Here is a 21154-nt window from a genome sequence, read left to right as displayed (position 1 = left end):
GTTGGGCACCCTCTTAGGAAGCATCAGCACTGCTCCTCCCTTAATAACATTTACAGTCAAATAGAGGAGACAGACAATAAACAAATCATTGCACAAGGAACTGAATCATTCCAATTGTGTTAAGTGCCATGCAAGATAACTATCAAGCTGTGAGAATTTATAAACAAGGATTCTAATCTAGACCCATGATGGGGCAGGGAGATGGTGTAGGGAAGTCCATTTTCTTTTTTTTCTTTCTTTTTTTTTTTTTTTTTTTTTTTTGTAGAGACAGAATTTCCCTGCGTTGCACAGACTGATCTCCAACTCCTGGGCTCAGGTGATCCTCCTGCCTCAGCCTACCAAAGTGCTGGGATTATAGGGGTGAGCCATCGAGCCTGGCTAGAAAGGTCTTTTTTGGAAACAATGTTTAGGCTTGGGCTGAAGAATGAGGACAAGCCACGCCAATCTGAAGAGGTTGAACCAGGCAGAAAGAACAGGAATGTGACTATCCTGAAGCAGAAAGAAACTCAGGGACCCCAGAGAAGATTAAGAATGAGTGTTGCTGGTGCATGGAGAACCAGTAGAGAAGGAGAAATGGAGGCTGCAGAGGTTAGCTTGACCAGAATGTTTTTGGCACATAATATAAAGGCAACTTACTCCCCTTAAACGGCGGGTATATGGAACAGACATATTACATAAGTGGAACTAAAGGGGCATGAGAGGGTTTCATGTATGGAAGTTCAGAGGTATAATCTCATTGAACTAGCTTGGTTCAAAGACTTCTTGATTATCTCCCTACCTCCATGTTGAAGCATCTCAGTGTGCCCTGCCTCCAGTTTCTCAATCTCTAGAATTTTGTTTTGGGAACCTGGCTTGTTAGTTTTCCTTGGGGTCAGTGCCTTTATTGAGTCAAGGAGAGACAGTCAAACAGAAAGAACACACTAAAACAGAAATATCCTACTGGGTTCCCAAGGAAATATATAAATACTTTCCTGTATTCTGTATAATACTCAACACATAATTAATTCCTAGGTGGTATTGTCTAACCACGTGTGTATATAGGTATATACAATACATATTATATCTGTGAAATATATACAGAAGATGATATAATCAAGTGATAAGTATTATGCTTAAACCGTAATCCATTTTGACATTTTATATATATATACACACATAAAATAATTTGATCTAAGTGGGTAAAACCTTCAAAATTGTTCTACATTTTTCAATACTTTAAAGAACAGACAACTTAGAGGGAAAAAAGGAATTTTCATGGCTATTTTCTGAATGGCTACATTTAGATGCAGAGGTTTTAACAAGACTTTTACTTCATTCCAAAGCCTAGAGCCCTGCAAGGATAGGATCTTGGGAATACTCCACATTCCTTAAAGAATGCTTATCAATTGAACCATCTCATTTTAGTTAGTGACCTTCTGAGGAGTGGAGAGCTAGCATTTCCCTAAATTATCTCACATGAAGAGAAAACAAACACTGTAATAGATTCTTCTGATAGCAGTTAAGTAAAAACAACTGTATTTTTTAATTAAGCTTCAATAGCAGATATTTTCACTGGGAACAAAAAAGCATGATACCATGACATCGGGAGGAAAATGTTTTTGTCAAAGTTTATGAACAAAACAACAAAAGAGAGCCAAGATTATAAAGAATGAAAGGTGTATAGTGAGAGCTGACTCTAAGCTGACTTGGATCCATTAGAACTAACAATACCTAACATGCAAATTTCCTCTTAAAAAAAAAAAAAAAAAAAAAAAAGGCAGTTCATTCTCACTTAAGCTGCCTCCTTGTTCAGTTACCAGGAGGCAACTATGATTCCAATGCACCACATCATTTTCATGACCACCATACCCAGCTGTGGGCAAGACAATGATAAGCTGCTATTATTTGCCTTGCGGTTGCTACCAGGTGCTTAACCAGTGTGTGTATCTGCCTCCTTTGTAATTTGCTTCTGAAACCTTGGTTCTTTGTTTATTATGTTTTTATAAAGGAAGCTAAGGCATTTATTACATATCTATGATGTGTCAGGCTTGGTAAATACACAAGAGGAGGGTGACATGGCATAGCCCTTTTCTTTAGAGATTTTGAACAAGTCTTCACAAAGAATGTCAGAGCCTGGTGCCTGTCTCCACTAACTCCTTTCAAAGGCCTGACCCTAGGCAATCTGAACCTAGAGCCCATGTTCTTAATCATTGTACTCTACATACTTCTTCAAATGTGTGGACACATGGGTCTTTCTTTCTTCAGAGTATACCCACAGCTCCCCATTCACTCTTCTGGTGACATGGCTTCCAGTCCTCTGAGTAGCCTATCTCTCCTATTATAGTGCATCAGATTTGTCCATGTCAATGTCAGAGCTAAACAGAATATTGCAGTTTTTTGTTGATCAAATGCAGAGTACAGTAGGATCAACCATTCCTGTGACATGAACACACACCTTTCTTAAATGCAGCCAAAGACTGTGCACAAATAGATTGTGGGGGATTTGTTGGAAGAATGGGATGGAAAGGAAGAGAGGAAAAATGTGTTTTATTTTTACATCAAGATGTTGGCATGAGCTGGGCACAGTGACTCATGCCTGTAATCCTAGCGCTTTGGGAGGCCATGGCAGGAGGATCGCTTGAGGTGGTATTGTATTAAATTTTGGTGGAACCTGGGGAGGACATTCCAAGATGGCTGAATAGGAACAGCTCTGGTCTGCAGCTCCCAGCGTGATTGACGCAGAAGACAGCTGATTTCTGCATTTCCAACTGAGGTGCCTGGTTCATCTCATTAGGACTGGTTGGACAGGGGGTGCAGCCCACAGAGGGCAAGCCAAAGAAGGGCAGGGCATCGCCTCACCCGGGAAACACAAGGGGTTGGGGGATTTCCCTTTTCTAGGCAAGGAAAGCCATGAGAAACTATCTGGAAAAATGGGGGCACTCCTGCCCAAATACTGCACTTTTCCCAAGGTCTTAGCAACCTTCAGACAAGGTGATTCTCCCCCATCCCTGGCTTGGTGGGTCCCACACCCATGGAGCCTTGCTCACTGCTAGCACAGCACTCTGAGATGGATCTGCAAGGTGGCAGCCTGGTTGGGGTATGGGCATCCACCATCACTAAGGCTTGAGTAGGTAAACAAGGCGGCCAGGAAGCTCAAACTGGGCAGAGCCTACTGTAGCTCAACAAGGCCTACTGCCTCTAGACTCCACCTCTGTGGGCAAGATGTACCTGAATAAAATGCAGCAGACAACTTCTGCAGACTTAAACATCCCTGTCTGACAGCTCTGAAGAGAGCAGTGGTTCTCCCAGCATGGCATTTGAGTTCTGAGAATGGACAGACTGCCTCCTCAAGTGGGTCCCTGACCTCTGTGTAGCCTGACTGGGAGACACCTCCCAGTAGGGACACACAGACACCTCATATAGGTGGTTGCCCCTCTAGGACGAAGTTTCCAGAGGAAGGATCAGGCAGCAATATTTGCTGTTCTGCAACCTCCACTGGTGATACCCAGGCAAACAGGGTCTGGAGTAGAACTCCAGAAAACTCCAATAGACCTGAAGCTGAGGGACCTGACTGTTAGAAGGAAAACTAACAAACAGAAAGGAATAGCATCAAAATCAAAAAAAGGTCATCTACACCAAAACCCCATCTGTAGGTCACCAACATCAAAGACCAAAGGTGGATAAAACCACAAAGATGGGGAGAAAGCAGATCAGGAAAGCTGAAAATTCTAAAAATCATAGTACCTCTTCTCCTCCAAAGGATTGCAGCTCCTCTCCAGCAACAGAACAAAGCTGGACGGAGAATGAGTTGGACAAGTTGACAGAAGAGAAGTAGGCTTCAGAAGGTCAGTAATAACAAACTTCTCCAAGCTAAAGGAGGATGTTCGAACCCATTGCAAAGAAGCTAAAAACCTTGAAAAAAGATTAAACAAATGGCTAACTACAATAGACAGTGTAGAGAAGACCTTAAATGACCTGATGAAGCTGAAAACCATGGCACGAGAACTTCATGACATATGCACAAGCTTCAATAGACAATTCAATCATGTGGAAGAAAGGGTATCAGTGACTGAAGATCAAATTAATGAAATAAAGTGAGAAGACAAGGTTAGAGAAAAAAGAGTAAAAAGAAATGAGCAAAGCCTCCAAGAAATATGGGACTATGTGAAAAGACCAAATTTACATTTGATTAGTGTACCTGATAGTGATGGGAAGAATGGAACCAAGTTGGAAAACACTGTTCAGGATATTATCCAGGAGAACTTCCCCAACCTAGCAAGGCAGGCCAATATTCAAATTAACGAAATACAGAGAACGTCACAAAGACACTCCTCAAGAAGACCAACCCCAAGACGCATAATTCTCAGATTCACCAAGGTTGAAATGAAGAAAAAGGTGTTAAGGGCAGCCAGAGAGAAAGGTCAGGTTACCCACAAAGGGAAGCTCATCAGACTAACAGCATGTTTCTTGGCAGAAATCCTACAAGACAGAAGAGAGTGGGAGCCAATATTCAACATTCTTAAAAGGATTTTCAACCCAGAATTTCATACCCAGCCAAACTAAGCTTCATAAGTGAAGGAGAAATAAAATCCTTTACAGACAAGCAAATGCCAAGAGATTTTGTCACCACCGGGCCTGCTTTACAACAGCTCCTGAAGGAAACACTAAACATATAAAGAAACAACTGGTACCAGCCACTGCAAAAACATGCCAAATTGTAAAGACCATAGATACTAGGAAGAAACCACATCAATTCATGGGCAAAATAGCCAGCTAACATCATAATGATAGAATCAAATTCATACATAACTATATTAACTGTAAATGTAAATGGGCTAAATGCCCTGATTAAAAGACACAGACTGGCAAATTGGATAAAGAGTCAAGACCCATCAGTGTGCTGTATTCAGGAGACCCATCTCACATGCAAAGACACACATAGACTCCATAAAGGGATGGAGGAAAATCTACCAAGCAAATGGAAAGCAAAAAAAGAACAGGGGTTGCCATCCTAATCACTGATAAAATAGACTTTGAACCAACAAAGATGAGAAGAGACAAAGAAGGCCATTACATAATGGTAAAGGGATCAATTCAATGAGAAGAGCTGTTTATCCTAAATATATACACCCAATACAGGAGCACCCAGATTCATAAAGCAAGTTCTTAGAGACCTACAAAGAGACTTAGACTCCCACAAAATAATAATAGGAGACTTTAAAACTCCACTGTCAATATTAGACAGATCAATGAGACAGAAGGTTAACAAGTATATGCAGGACCTGAACTCAGCTCTGCAACAAGCAGACCTAATAGACATCTACAGAACTCTCCTTCCCAAATCAACAGAATATACATTCTTCTCAGCACCACATCACACTTATTCTAAAATTGACCACATAATTGGAAGTAAAGCACTCCTCAGCAAATGTAAAGGAACAAAAATCACAACAAACTGTCTCTCATACCACAGTGCAATCAAATTAGAACTCAGGATTAAGAAACTCACTCAAAACCGCTCAACTACATGGAAATTGAACAACTTGCTCCTGAATGACTACTGGGTAAATAATGAAATGAAGGCAGAAATAAAGATGTTCTTTGAAACCAATGATAACAAAGACACAACATATGAGAATCTCTAGGACACATTTAAAGCAGTGAGTACAGAGAAATTTATAGCACGAAATGCCCACAAGAGAAAGCAGGAAAGATGTAAAATCGACACCCTAACATCACAATGAAAAGAACTAGAGAATCAAGAGCAATGGCATTCAAAACCTGGCAAAAGGCAAGAAATAACTAAGATGGGAACAGAACTGAAGGAGATAGAGACACAAAAAAAACCCTTCAAAAAAACCAATGAATCCAGGAGCTGGTTTTTTGAAAAGATCAACAAAATAGATGGACCGCTAGCAAGACTAATAAAGAAGAAAAGAGAGAAGAATCAAATAGACACAATAAAAAATGATAAAGGAGATATCTCCACCGATCCCGTAGAAATACAAACTGCAATCAGAGAATACTATAAACACCTCTACGCAAATAATCTAGAAAATATAGAAGAAATGGATAAATTCCTGGACACATACACCCTCCTGAGACTCAACCAGGAAGAATTTGAATCTCTGAATAGACCAATAACAGACTCTGATATTGACGCAATAATTAATAGGCTGCTAACCAAAAAAAAGTCCAGGACCGGACGGATTCACAGATGAATTCTACCAGAGGTACAAAGAGGAGCTGGTACCATTCCTTCTGAAACTATTCCAATCAATAGAAAAAGAGGGAATCCTCTCTCACTCATTTTATGAGGCCAGCATCATCCTGATACCAAAGCCTGACAGAGACACACACACACAAAAAGAGAATTTTAGACCAATATCCCTGTTGAACATCAATGCAAAAATCCTCAGTAAAATACTGGAAAACCAAATACAGCAGCACATCAAAAAGCTTATCCATCAGGATCAAGTTGGCTTCATCCCTGGGATGCAAGCCTTGTTCAACATATGCACATCTGTAAATATAATCCATCACACAAACAGAACAAATGACAAAAACCACATGATTATCTCAATAGATGCAGAAAAGGCCTTTGACAAAATTCAGCAGCCCTTCATGATAAACACTCTCAATAAACTAGGTATTGATGGAACGTATCTCAAAATAACAAGAGCTATTGATGACAAATGCACAGCCAATATCATACTGACTGGGCAAAAACTGGAAGCATTCCCTTTGGAAACCGTCACAAGACAAGGATGCCCTCTCTCACCACTCCTGTTTAACATAGTGTTGGAAGTTCTGGCCGGAGCAATCAGGCAAGAGGAAGAAATAAAGGGTGTTCGATTAGAGAATAAGGAAGTCAAATTGTCACTGTTTGTAGATGACATGATTGTATATTTAGAAAACCCCATCGTCTCAGCCCAAAATCTCCTTAAGCTGATAAGCAACTTCAGCAAAGTGTCAGGATACAAAATCAATGTGCAAAAATCACAAGCATTCTTATACACCAGTAACAGACAAACAGAGAGCCAAATCATGAATGAACTCCCATTCACAATAGCTGCAAAGAGAATAAAATACCTAGGAATCCAACTTGCAAGGGATGTGAAGGACCTCTTCAAGGAGAACTACAAACCACTGCTCAACGAAATAAAAGAGGACACAAACAAATGGAAGAATATTCCATGCTCATGGATAGGAAGAATCAATGTCGTGAAAATGGCCATACTGCCCAAAGTAATTTACGGATTCAATGCCATCCCCATTAAGCCACCAATGACTTTCTTCACAGAATTGGAAAAAACTACTTTAAAGTTCATTTGTAACCAAAAAAGACCCGCATTGCCAAGACAATCCTAAGCAAAAAGAACAAAGCCAGAGGCATCATGCTACCTGACTTCAAGCTATACTACAAGGCTACAGTAACCAAAACAGCATGGTACTGGTACCAAAACAGACATATAGACCAATGGAACAGAGCAGAGGCCTCAAAAATAACACCACCCATCTACAGCCATCTGATCTTTGACAAACCTGAGAAAAACAAGAAATGGGGAAAGGATTCCCTATTTAATAAATGGTGCTGGGAAAATTGGCTAGCCATAAGTAGAAAGCTGAAACTGGATCCCTTCCTTACTCCTTATATGAAAATTAATTCAAGATGGATTAGAGACTTAAATGTTAGACCTAAAACATAAAAACCCTAGAAGAAAACCTAGGTAATACCATTCAGGACATAGGCATGGGCAAGGACTTCATGTCTAAAACACCAAAAGCAATGGCAACAAAAGCCAAAATTGACAAATGGGATCTAATTAAACTAAAGAGCTTCTGCACAGCCAAAGAAACTACCATCAGAGTGAACAGGCAACCTACAGAATGGGAGAAAATTTTTGCAATCTACTCATCTGACAAAGGGCTAATTTCCAGAACCTACAAAGAACTCAAACAAATTTACAAGAAAAAAACAAACAACCCCATCAAAAAGTGGGCAAAGGATATGAACAGACATTTCTCAAAAGAAGACATTTATACAGCCAACAGATACATGAAAAAATGCTCATCATCACTGGCCATCAGAGAAATGCAAATCAAAACCACAATGAGATACCATCTCACACCAGGTACAATGGCAATCATTAAAAAGTCAGGAAACGACAGGTGCTGGAGAGGATGTGGAGAAATAGGAACACTTTTACACTGTTGGTGGGACTGTAAACTAGTTCAACCATTGTGGAAAGCAGTGTGGCGATTCCTCAAGGATCTAGAACTAGAAATACCATTTGACCCAGCCATCCCATTACTGGGTATATACCCAAAGGATTATAAATCATGCTGCTATAAAGACACATGCACACGTATGTTTATTGCAGCACTATTCACAATAGCAAAGACTTGGAATCAACCCAAATGTCCATCAGTGACAGACTGGATTAAGAAAATGTGGCACATATACACCATGGAATACTATGCAGCCATAAAAAAGGATGAGTTTGTGTCCTTTGTAGGGACATGGATGCAGCTGGAAACCATCATTCTCAGCAAAGTATCACAAGAACAGAAAACCAAACACTGCATGTTCTCACTCATAGGTGGGAATTGAATAATGAGATCACTTGGACACAGGAAGGGGAACATCACACACTGGGGCCTATTGTGGGGAGCAGGGAGCAGGGAGGGATAGCATTAGGAGATATACCTAATGTAAATGACGAGTTAATGGGCGCAGCACATACAACTTGGCACATGTATACATATGTAACAAACTTGTAGGTTGTGCACATGTACCCTAGAACTTGAAGTATAATTTTTTAAAAAAATGTATTGCTACAGTAAATCTTCTGCAGTTCCTTCATGCAGGGATCCATCATAAGCTTCTTGTTGGTACCGCCTCTGGCTTGCAACCTTAAGGAAATGAAGGACTGTGTGGCAGCCTCCACTTCACCTATTGTGATAGTGATGTGCTACAGAGGGCATGAGAATGAGTCACAGAATTGAGTTCTGTAAAGAAATACTTTAGTGATACCCCCAAAATCATGTAACTCCTCGGGGGACCACCCTATTTGGTGAAGTACCAGGAGGAATTAAAGGGTGACTTAATTGCAGAGATGAAAGGAAATGTAATTTGGGCTGACATGAGGTGGGAAGATTCTAAGATTACATTTTAATGCTGAGTTTCCTTAAAAGAAAAGCCCCATTGCCGTCCTCTGCTCACTCTTGCCTTTTGCAGAGAAGCAGGCTTCCTGCCCTGTGTCCCTCATCACCCCCACTCCTCACTGGCTGACAAATCCTGCTTTCTCATCTTAACCTCCTTCTTCTGGCACATCCCTGGGTGAAACGCCTTCTTAACGACCCCAGACCCTAACCACAAAGACCTCTGAGATGGGCGATGTTTCTGTTTATCAAGCTAGCAGCCAGCTGGCCAGCCAACGAAGCCAGGTGTCAGAGCCCATGCCGGGAAAGGTAAAAGAGGAGGCATATGCCTCTTTCAGTGGATATATTTTATCCCCTCAAGTGCCGTTGCCTTAAATTACTTATGCTGTCTTTAGGTCTTGGCTGCGTAGTTTGAACTATATGGTTAAATTAGCTACAAATATGTAGGGTGTTAACTGTTTTGAGTCATATGATCACGTTTCTGATGTTGAATTTTTAGAGGTTGTGGGACATCACAGCCGCCAGCGTTTTGGGATCACTTCTTAATGTCTCTTGTTAAGTCACAAAGAGTCTATAAATAATATGTTCTGTCAGAGAAACTCATTGATCTCCCTGAAGAGGGGCTGGTAAACACATCTCGTCAGCTGTGCACGCACAGAAAGATCACACAGTATAATGGAAATAGCCAGAGAATTCTAGCAAGAAAACCTGGTGTTAATTCTCAATTCTGGTATTTACTAGTTAGCCATGTGTCTTTGGCAAACTTATACCTTCTCTCCGTCTCAGTTTTCTCATTTGTGACTGGAAATATTAATTTCAGCCTTAAAATGTTTGCAAGGGAAGTAAACCATTTTTAAAACCTGCAAGTATTGTTTTCCATATTATTATCACAGAATAAGGTCAATGCATGCAGTATTCATTAATATTTCAGACTACTCAGCTCCAGTTTAGTTATATCACATGATTTATAAGAAAAATCAGAAAATATTTAGAGGAAAAGATCCATAGATGAGGAAATAATACATACTACTTATAAATAAATATTCAAAAGGAATTTTTTTAAAAGTGTACTGGAAATAAAATGCTATTGCAGTAACAGAGAGATTTTATTTTTAATTTTAATTTTTCTAAAGACAGTCTCACTATATTGCCAAGGCTGGTCTCAAACTCCTGGCCTCAAGCTCTCCTCCCACCTTGGCCTCCCAAAGTTAATAACAGTTTTTAAATTCCAGTGAATTACATCAAGAGTAGTTAACAGTTGCTTGCCCTTGCAATTGAGCAAAGTGTTGGAGTAAAATGGTTTAGGCTTATTGGTGAGGAACATCAATTAAGTACAAGAAATGTTCCCTAATTGGTGACAGTTGGAGCTAATTATGGAATTAAGTTGGACATTTTAAATAACGTAATATATTTGTAATATTAATATTCATTTACATAATTTATGTGTGATCCATTCAAAATACTTGACTTAGGCTAGGTGGCATTCTGAATTCACTCCTAGTCTTGTGATTCTGGGATTTTTATTTTCTGTTACTTAAGTCTTCTCTTGGCCTAAGAGGTGATCTCCTTGCATGTTGAATTAGGGTGCAGCCCTGAGAGGCAAGTGTACATGTCTCTAAAACTGATTGACATGTGGCAATCTCAGAGTCCCCAATACTTTGGCTTCTTCACTTCTAAATAATAGGACTTTAGCTCTCTTTTGACTAATTCAAGATTATATCCCTTTGTAAGGTAGCAAATTTCTGTATGGCTCGGGTACCTCATCTGCTCGGGGGTTCTGTGGGGCTTAAATATACAAAGGGCTTAACCCAGTACCTGACTCATAGTGAGTGTCTTATTCTCATCTTCTTCCTCCAATTTTTAAAATAAATTAATGGAGAAAGGCAAAATGATACTCCAGGTCATGTGATTCTCAATTCAGAGAGCTAGCCATACAGCTAATATGGTGACTCACCATAATAATATGTCTTCTGTTGACTTCCTTAACAGCCAACAACCGGCCAAGCTTTAAGAGGCAGAAGCTAGATACCATCTTACAGGACTCAGAGAGTGAAATCCCAGGAGGAATTTCCTCTCCATACTGTATGTTTGCCCTCCATTTTTTTCACATTCCCCCTTCAGTACTAATCACACTGAACTGGGATAGTTGCTTAGACACCCACTTCCAGTCCCCTCTCTGGACCATTTACCTTCATACCCAACTCTAGCACCCAGTGTAAGACTGGACATATACAGACACCCAATAAATCTTTGTTGGCTGGATTCACAATGAATGAATCAGTCACAAGAAGCAATATGACATAATGGTTAAGAAACATAGACTTGGGAGTCAGAAGGAGCTGGGCTCAAATCCAGGCTCCACCTCTTACAGGCAGTGTGATCTTGGACAACTGACTTAACTTTTTATGTCTCATGTCCTTACCTGTAAAATGGTGTTATATGCCTAACTCATAGGGTTTGTTATATCATATATACATTTTTATATACTTTTTCACATATGACATTGTGCCTGGCAATAAATATTATTAATAATAGCATTATTACTCATAATAGTATGAAAAAATACAAATATTATACCATGTATAGCATTTTTTGTTGCTATTTACTTTTGCTATTAATTTCCTTGTTATTTATTATTATGGTTATCAGCAGAAATGCTGTACTCACTGCTAGCCAGTACAAAATGACCCATTCAAACTATGAGATAGGTATCACTTAGATCAGGCAACCCCACTGATAGCCATTCTGGCTTTGGACTGAGCTAAGGATAGGAGAGGTTGAACAGATTTAACATCATTGCCTTCAGTTGTGCAGCCTTGAAGAAACAACCCCTGCTTCCACCAAGGAAAGCTTCAAAATGCTTCCCAACACATCCAGAGCCCCTTAGGGTCAGTGATTAAGATGAATCTTAGAGCATCAGTTATCCAGCCCAAGGATCCAAAGAGGGTGAATGATCAACTTAATTAAGCAGTAGTTTTCAGACTTTACCATCCATCAGAATAACTTGGAGGACTTGTTCAAATACATTGCTGTAGCTGGGCTCCATTTCCAGATTCACTGGTCTGGGGTGGAACCTCAATTTTGATTTCTAATGAGTTCCCACATGGTGCTGATGGTGGTGCACACTTTGAGAATCACAGAGTTCATGGATATGGTTGAGGTGTGAGTAACTAGACTCCAGAGCAGGATTGTGTGTGGAAATCATTTTATTTAGGTGAATTGCCTGAGAACCCCTGTGAAAATTAGGGCTTCCTGTTTTTAGCCTCTTTGTTTTCAACCCTGCACTGCCCTTTCCTTACTTCATAAACATATTGGTAGGGAAAATGGTCTCATGAAGTTGTTTTCAAGCTTTTACAAGCCTAATAAATCAACAGACACACTCCCCAGAAAAGCTCATCTACAGAGACACAGAAGCTGATATGATTTGGCCTTGTGTCCCCACCCAAATCTCATCTTATAGTTCCCATAATTCCCACACGTTGTGGGAGGGACCTAGTGGGAGATGATTGAATCATGGGGGCGGGTTTTCCCATGCTGTTCTCATGATAGTGAATGGGTTTCATGAAGGCTGATGGTTTTAAAAACAGGAGTTTCCCTGCACAAGCTCTTTTTTTTGCTTGCTGCCATCCACATAAGATGTGACTTGCTCTTCCTTGCCTTCCACCATGATTGTGAGGCCTCCCCAGCCATGTGGAACTGTAAGTCCAGTTAAACCTCTTTCTTTTGTAAATTGCCCAATCTGGGGTATGTCTTTATCAGGAGCGTGAAAACGGACTAATACAGAAGCATTGCTTGGTTCTTAGACTCCTCCCCCACCAACCCACCCACTAACTCTTAAGAGTATAAGAAGAAAAACTATGCCTGGAGGCAAAGTCTTGGGTTCACTTGGATGTAACAAAAAATCCCTTCTTATACTTAACCTTTCAGTTAACTCATTTGTAAAATAGGAATAATAATAATAGTTCGTAACTCAAAGGTTGTGAAGATTAACAGATGTAATGCTTAGACATTTGCACTTAGCAGTATCTGGCACAAAATATGTACTTCAATCAATGTTTATTTTTATTAAAATTGTTACCTCTTCTGTGAGCTGGGGAAGACATGTTTTAACCTGGAGTGAGTTGCTTGTGGGAAGAGAGGAGGCCAAGAGAAAGGCTGGAAATGTAGGGTCCTGGGCTGCTGGAGGTGGGGCGGTAGGACGGAAGGCAGCAGGCAGCTGTCCTGGATGCTGCCTGGGTACCACCCAGGGGCTTGCAGAGGCATCCCCAGGGGTAACAGGGGTCTGGGTAGAGGCGACAGCCACACTCAACTTGCTTTCTTCAGCTCCGAGCATCTTGGTTTCAGCATGGCCACCCGTCCTCTCCACTTCCCCCATCCCACTACTCCCCACAAAAGCTCACTATGTTCAATGAAATGGGTTCCTGTATTGCTTGTTTTCTCCTCTGACTCAGGTTCCAAGTTGAGGACCCCTTATTTCATGGTTAACCAGTAAAGAATCATTGTCTGAGGGTTTTTCTCCCTGATGACGCAACTTGCCTGCTAGGTAACTCCAAAATGCTATGCAAATTCAATTTGCCTAGGGGTTTTAACCATCACAATGACAGTGAAATCATTGACCAACTCACAGAGATGTCTATGTCTTAGATAGCTTCAAAGGAAAGTTTCTAAATAAGTACCAAATAATGACCCAGCCCCACCCAAGGACTAGGGTTGGAACTTTCTCCTCCACACCATCGTCCTGTCCCCAGGCTTATTAGGGCCCTGTGTTGCTGACAAGGAGGTTGTCCACCGGAGCAGTTTGGATGAGCTCAGCAGCATTAGCACTAGGGAGTGCTCTGCATTATTCCTGAACCTGATTTGGCAGCAGCTATGAAGACCCTCTCCTCCAGGTGCCGTGAGGGCAGCTTCCAAGGGAGGTGCTTTTCCCTGGCCACACGGTACCAGAATGCCAAGGAAGGGTCCAGTGTGTTGGATGGCTCCTGCATGATGGCTCTCTGGCCACAGCCACTAGTAGGGATCCTGGTGCCTTCTCTACATGTGGACTCCACATACTTTGTCCCCTGCTCCCAATCTTTTTCAAGACTATGCCTCTTCTCCAGGGCTTCCATTTTTATGATCAAGATTCTAATTTGAAAGTAAAAACACTAAACCATTACCTTTTTCTCTCTCTTTGTGGTCCTGCTACAAGAATCCTCATTCTTTTTGAGGCAAGTGGATGCCTCTTTCTACTAAGGAAAAGGTCAGGAAATCTAAGACCAAAGAGCCCAGAGAGTACTATGTCAATTGTCAATTGCTTTTGTTTGTTTGTTTGTTTTCCTAAAATCTGGCCACAGCCTGCCATATCATGTTGTTCTGTGAGAGTCGCTGAGCAATAGAACTGGGCAACCCCAGGTTAGCTCTGTCTCTGTGACCTGAAAGTCTCAATTTATCCACTCTGAAATACTCCACTTTCCAAATGCCTGATACCTTGTCATGCCCCCATGTTAATACCTTCTGAGAGAAAGACAGAAATACAACGTTGTCATAAGGATTCACTTCCAGCCTGGAAGACATTAAGTCTTGAGAAAAAAAAAAATGATTAAGGATTAAGCCTGATTCTCATAGTTTCTACAAAAAATAAATAAGTATAAACATTGATAGACCAGTCAGCAAACATTTATTTAGTACCTACTGTGTACTCTGCAAAACAGATGACACAAAGAGGAGTAACACATGCTCCTATGCTATGCAGATTCACAGCCCTGCAGGGAAGAGAGATACATGCAAAAATATACCTAACACTAAGTGGGCCATAGCAAAGGTGAGGACTGTTGTTCAGACAGTATCTTGGGAGTAGGGGAGAAGATAAATCAATTTTGACAGGGGATCTGTAAAACTTCCTTGGGTGAATGGGATTTAAGCAGGACCTTAAAGGGCAGTGAGATTGCTATAGGTGAATATGATGGAGAAAGACATTCTAGGCTGCAGGAATCATTTGAAGAAAAGCGTGGAGTTGGGAAAGTACTTGGTATGTTTGAGTAATTATGAATTAACCAGTGTGACCATAGTATGGATTCAGGGTAGGGTGTAGAAGTGGAAGCTGGAAACATAAGTTAGAAGCATATTGAGGGTAGGGGAAAGAAATCAATGGCAAAGTGAGCCAGTTTGTCTTTATTCTCTGCGCATCCAGGAAGTATTGAGGGTCTTTGAGTAGGGAGATACCAGAAGCAGATCTGTTTTTCTAAAAAGAGAACCCCGATATCACTGTGAAGAATAGATCCTAGAAGGCAGGAAGGAAGCAAGACTTGGTAAAGGTAATGGGAACTTGATCTAAAGCCAGAGAGGTGGCAGTGGCCAGGAGAGGATGAACGGGAGAGGCATCTGAGATGCTGCATTCATTCGAGGATGGCTGGTGGTACGTGGCAAAGAAAGCAGAGGTGAGCTGAGAGGGTTGTCCTTGCACACGCAGGCCCAGCTGGGGATGCTGGATTCAAGCAGGGTCAAGGAAGAGACTGACTACGGGCCCAGAAGCCAGTGGTCAGGGATAGCCTCATGGCCATCCCAAGCAAATTCTTTTCCTCCCTAGAATGCCCACAGGGGTAGCAACTGACCATCTGCTTTGCCAGTGTGGAACATCAAAATCACTGATTCTTAGACTCAGGTCCTTATCTGGCAGCCTTAGGAGCCCTGGAGAGCTTTTTAAACAATTTGTAGGCACCTTCCTATGAGGTTCTGATCTGGGACCCCCGAGATGGGTCTGCAGCGGGACCCAGGCATCTGTATTTTGTAAAATTGCCAGATGATTCTGAAGCACAGCTGGATTGGGGAACCACTGTGGGATCTTACTGTTGTACTGGGAAATGTATAAAAAACAAAGGTGGGCCGGACATGGTGGCTTACACCTGTAATCCCAACACTTTGGGAGGCCAAGGCAGGCAGATCACCTGAGGTCAGGAGTTCGAGACCAGCCTGGCCAACATGGTGAAACCCCATCTCTACTGAAAATACAAAAAATTAGTTGGGCATGATGGCACCTACCTGGAATCCCAGCTACTCAGGAGGCTGAGGCAGGAAAATCACCTGAACCCAGGAGGTGGAGGTTGCTGTGAGCCAAGATCCTGCCACTGCACTCCAGCCTGGGCAACAGAGTGAGACTCCATCTTAAATAAATAAATAAATACAAAGGTGGACACTTACTCCTGCTAGTGAACACTATGATATGATGACCTGGAGACCTAAGCTTTTGGTTTCCAATGCCATCTCTCAAGCACAATGACCATCACTGAGTCTCTTTGTTCACCTTCCATCCCCAACTTTGGTCCTCAGCAAACACATCAGCCAGTCTCCCAAACTTCCCAGAAGGACAATGTGTATACAAATCATCGTTTCCATTCTTGTCCTTAATTGAAAAAGAAAGAGAGCTTTGCAATGTCACGGGGATTTCAAGAAAACATCTTTTCACAGAATGTTTTGCATCTTTAGAAAACAGGCTACACCGGGCGAGGTGGCGGGCGCCTGTAGTCCCAGCTATTCGGGAGGCTGAGGCAGGAGAATGGCGTAAACCCGGGAGGCGGAGCTTGCAGTGAGCTGAGATCCGGCCACTGCACTCCAGCCTGGGCGACAGAGCGAGACTCCGTCTCAAAAAAAAAAAAAAAAGAAAAAGAAAACAGGCTACATAAAAATACTATTCATTTTCTGCCAGGTTTGTGCAACACTTATAACATTTTTACTTATATTATTGTTTTTATTTATCAGAAAAATGATACAATTTAGAGGTAAGGTAGGGGTTAAAAACTTCCCTTGTATACACTGGGCTCTAGGTGATTCAGTGACTCATCCGAGGTCAGACAACCAGAGCTGGTCTAGAATTCACTGTCCTCCTGAGCTCCAGTTCTGCTTCTGTGCCATAATGGAGAGGAGTAACATAAAGGCATTTTTCTCTCCTTGTAAAAGAGAAAAAATGGGGGGAGAGGGAATTATTTAAACACACCTCACTCATACTGCAATCACTGCATTGTTTTTCCTGTTGAAACACCCTGTTGGTTTTCAAATCCCTTTAAACCTCCCCGGCACCTGTATGGCCCAGATCCAGGAATTATTACCAAACCCTTGCTTTTTATATTTAGCCACATAGGAGTTTCTGTGATGGTAACTGGCTCTTGGTTCAGCTGAAAATTTCAGAGCCCTCAGAAGTTTTCTTCTTTCATAGAGGCTGGAAGCATGTAATGCTCAGACCTGAATTTTCTTGTTTAACTTAAGCATGGTATGCTTCCCCTCTGGATAAAATAGTGTTGTGGCACAGCACTATATTATTCCTCTGTGATGATCCCTCTAAAATATCAATCAAAAAAAGAGGGCAGGGAAAAGATAGGGTGGGGGGTCAGAGTCAGCAGCTTATAGTATGTGATATGACCTCTCTTCAGAGAACAGAGGACTGAAAACATAGAACTGAGGTTGGCAACATAATGAGAACTTCCCAGCAAATTCATTATAGCAAATCATAATGTGAGCTCAGAGGGCACAAAAATAGGCCAAAGGAAAGTGACTCCCACATAAGACCTAATTAAGTACTTTGATGTCAGAAAGCAGTGCGGGGGGCGGGGGTGGAAAATCAAATCAGACTGACGTGAAGGGCCTAAATTCTAACAGAAAGAAGAAATATTTCTCTTTTACTCACTCTTGCTCTCTCTTTCTCAGTTTCTTCCTTTGCCATGGAGGAAGAACAAGATTCTGAAACAATGGATTGTAAATTCTTCAGTCAATTAGTCCAGTGACTTACTACTGTTTATAATGCACAGAATATCACAGGCTGTTTTGCAGCTGCCCCAAGTTGGTTTGTTAATAACAGGAAGCTAGCACTTCTCAGTACAGTGGATCAGCCACACGTGAAAATAAATGCAAAAAACCTGGCAGGGAATAGCAGCAGACCGAGAGTAGCCTTGATTTAATTTAACATTTGGGGGTCCACACACAAATGAGCATTTTAGTAGGCTTCATGGTGGAAGTTGCTGTCATTTGTAAAATATTCTGGCCAATTAGCTAATAGTGTGCTTGGATTTCTCCTGTTTTGATACAGTAATACTAAGTACATTGTGAAGCCCAATTATACAAATCATCCCCATATGCCATACCAGTCTTTCTTTATGAACTGTGTTTATAAATCCTGTGTGAGGAAATGTGTACTTCAGCAATTTAGACCATGTGTAAAAACATAGCCAATGGGATTGTCAAGAAAACAAGTTCCAGCCTAGGAAATCCTAATGTGTTCCGCTGGAATAACAGGAGGGTGCCGGGAGTGCAATGCTCTGCTTAAATACATATTGCTTTATAGTGTTTAACCGACTTAGGGGCTTCCGCTCCCCTTTCTGTTATATTATTCTTCTTTTCTTTTAGGATCCAACCTTGGAGTTTTTGAGAAAATTTGGGATTGGTCTTCTCTCGGGGACAATAGCCTCAGTCATTAACATCCCTTTTGATGTTGCCAAAAGTAGGATTCAAGGGCCTCAACCAGTTCCTGGAGAGATCAAGTACAGAACCTGTTTTAAAACAATGGCAACAGTCTATCAGGAAGAAGGGTAACATAACACATTCTTATTTTAATAAATGTATAAGGCTCACGTATTGTTAAAACTGAATTGTCCTTCCATTTAGATGAGAACCAGTAAGCCCTCCTAAGTGGAGCTTGTGTCTAAGAAACTCTGCAAATATGTATGACAAGCTTTCCAAGACAATAAAATAATAAGATGTTGTAAACATGTGCTTACACCATCAAGTGACAATATGCTGCGTGTTTGCCATAGAATGCCAAGATGAACTTTTTACTTGACAGTTTGCATAATATAGTATTGTATGTTATATGTCCTATTAATATAAACGCAGGAGAATAATTGTCTTCTGACTCTAAATCCCATCAAAATGCCACCTAATTATATTCTCCTGGGAGAATTATAGAGTTCTGTCAAGATAATTTTAAAAATTTAAAGTATGTGCATTTTTTCTGATTTTTTAAAATCTTACTTTCTGTTTCGTCGCCGCTCTTTTCCTCAAGTAAACAAGTAATATTTTATTATTTTGATATAAACTGCATCATATTTCCTAATGTAAAGACTGAGTTTGTGGTCTTTTAAATTCAATTACAAAAGTCATTCTGTCCATATACACAGCTGTCTTGAAAGTAAGACCTGTCTTGAAAGCAAAAGCATCTCGCTGATGAAAGTCATGTTTCTGATTGGGCAGGACCAGCAGAGTTGGGTAATAAAGAATTGATTAACTCTTTCCCCACATCCAGTTTGCTGCAGAGAATACTAAGATGCTGTCTGCTTTGAGATGTATATAATTCCAAATAATTTATTTTTTTAAATGCTGGGCCCCCATCTCAATAAAGCTAAGGTACAACTCCATTTATTTTCAGAATAAGAATGTTTCTCTTTCCCTTCCTATTACAGGATTTTAGCTTTGTACAAAGGCCTGCTTCCCAAGATTATGAGACTTGGACCAGGTAATGATATTTTGATTATTTAATCCTTCCTTCTTTCTTGTTCTGTTGTCTCCTTTTTTGTTATTTGTGTCCATCAGCAACAAAATAAAGGTTTACCACTTTGTAAAAGACAAAAACCTTGGAATATAAAGTTGTCTATGAGTGTTTGAGATACTGAAGACATCCATTAGAAATGTTCTACCTTTGTTTATTAAGTACTATTTATGACCTTGCTGGAGGCTGACAGAAGCCAAAACCCAGCTTAAGTCAATAGGAAGAAGCCACAGGCAGTAGGAGTTTGAGTAAGAGCCGAGGTGTATGCAGTGGCTTCTGGCTAAAGGGGAGGCTTTTCACTGAGTGAGGGACCAGCCCAATTAAACGTTTCCTCGTGCTCCTAATTCATTCTTGCTCCTGCCTCAACTTCATTTCAAAAAGAGAAAAGGAGGACAGCTTGCCTCCATGAACAGCAAAAGCCACTCATCTTCACAGTCACCTCTGGGGAGTGGTGACACCGTAACTAGCCGCTTACCTCTGCTGGCCTTTGTCAGCATGACGCTGGAGGCTTCTGGCTCAGGGCCTCACTTCAGAACGCCAACCCACAAAAAAACCGGCTGCCATTCCCACAGGGAGAATCGGCTGCCTCTGTGTAAATAGATAAGAAAATAACTGCTGCAGACTCAACTGCCAGGGCAGATAGTATTGGATTATAAGCAACCTTGCGAATAAGTACAAAAGTATACTCTAGACCACACATATTTTTTTATCAGGTTATACTCACCTATTTATACATACTGGTAATATTTCCTAGAACCTTCTCCTACTCCTCCGCTCTCCCCTTTGCAGTTCCTCCCTTTTAATACTACTGTCCTCCTACCCTACTACCCAAACACACATCCACATTCACCTTTAGATCTCAGCCCAATGAACCAACATTTCTATTAATCTAAGATGGAGAACAACAGTCTGTAAATTGAAGACGGTGAACAGCTCACACTTTCATATATTTAGGAAACACTTCCACAATTCCCAACCCATCTATCCCAATCTTTATAGGCCTTTGCACATGGATTTTGCTTCATATTTGGGATTCAGATCTACCTTCCGTTAGTCATTGGCCCGTGTGTAAAAGCTAACCCAGTAATAGAATGTGGGGAATTTTGTGCATCTCTGCCAGTATGTGGTGTTTTTCCTTCACCACAGAGTAAAAACCTGCTGGTAGACCTAATATGAGAGGAAATCACAGCACCATCCCTAAACCAACTTTCTCAGAAAGGAATGGGCCTAAAAAGGGTGGTGACAAGGGAGAGGTTAGCTAAAATTGTAATTGACTGGAACCTTCATCCAAAACTCTTAAATAATCTGACCCCAAGTTTTGTTACAGGATTGCAAATGTTTGGTTGGCTTTTTAAATGTTTCGCATGAGGGGTCCTGAGTTGCTCTGGTGTTATACCCAAAGAAAAGCGTTCTTGAACTGACTGTCCAGGCTAAGCCAAACTGTGAATATCTGGAAACCACTCACAGACCTGCCCTCCACTTCATTCCAAATGTGTGCAT

General features: G+C 41.1%; 1 protein-coding gene across 3 annotated transcripts in view; it reads left to right on the top strand.

Moving 5' to 3' along the window:
- Positions 1–21154, top strand: part of SLC25A21 (solute carrier family 25 member 21) — a 507140-nt gene that overhangs the window by 481642 nt on the left and 4344 nt on the right. For all 3 annotated transcript variants that reach the window (XM_077937769.1, XM_077937768.1, NM_001265644.1), the window contains 2 exon segments: positions 18517–18698; positions 19569–19621. In XM_077937769.1, coding sequence (XP_077793895.1) covers positions 18517–18698; positions 19569–19621 — 235 coding nt within the window.

The sequence above is a fragment of the Macaca mulatta genome, chromosome 7 (genome assembly GCF_049350105.2).
Source record: "Macaca mulatta isolate MMU2019108-1 chromosome 7, T2T-MMU8v2.0, whole genome shotgun sequence".
Classification (NCBI taxonomy): Eukaryota; Metazoa; Chordata; class Mammalia; order Primates; family Cercopithecidae; genus Macaca; species Macaca mulatta.
This window is presented reverse-complemented; position numbering and strand designations above follow the sequence as displayed.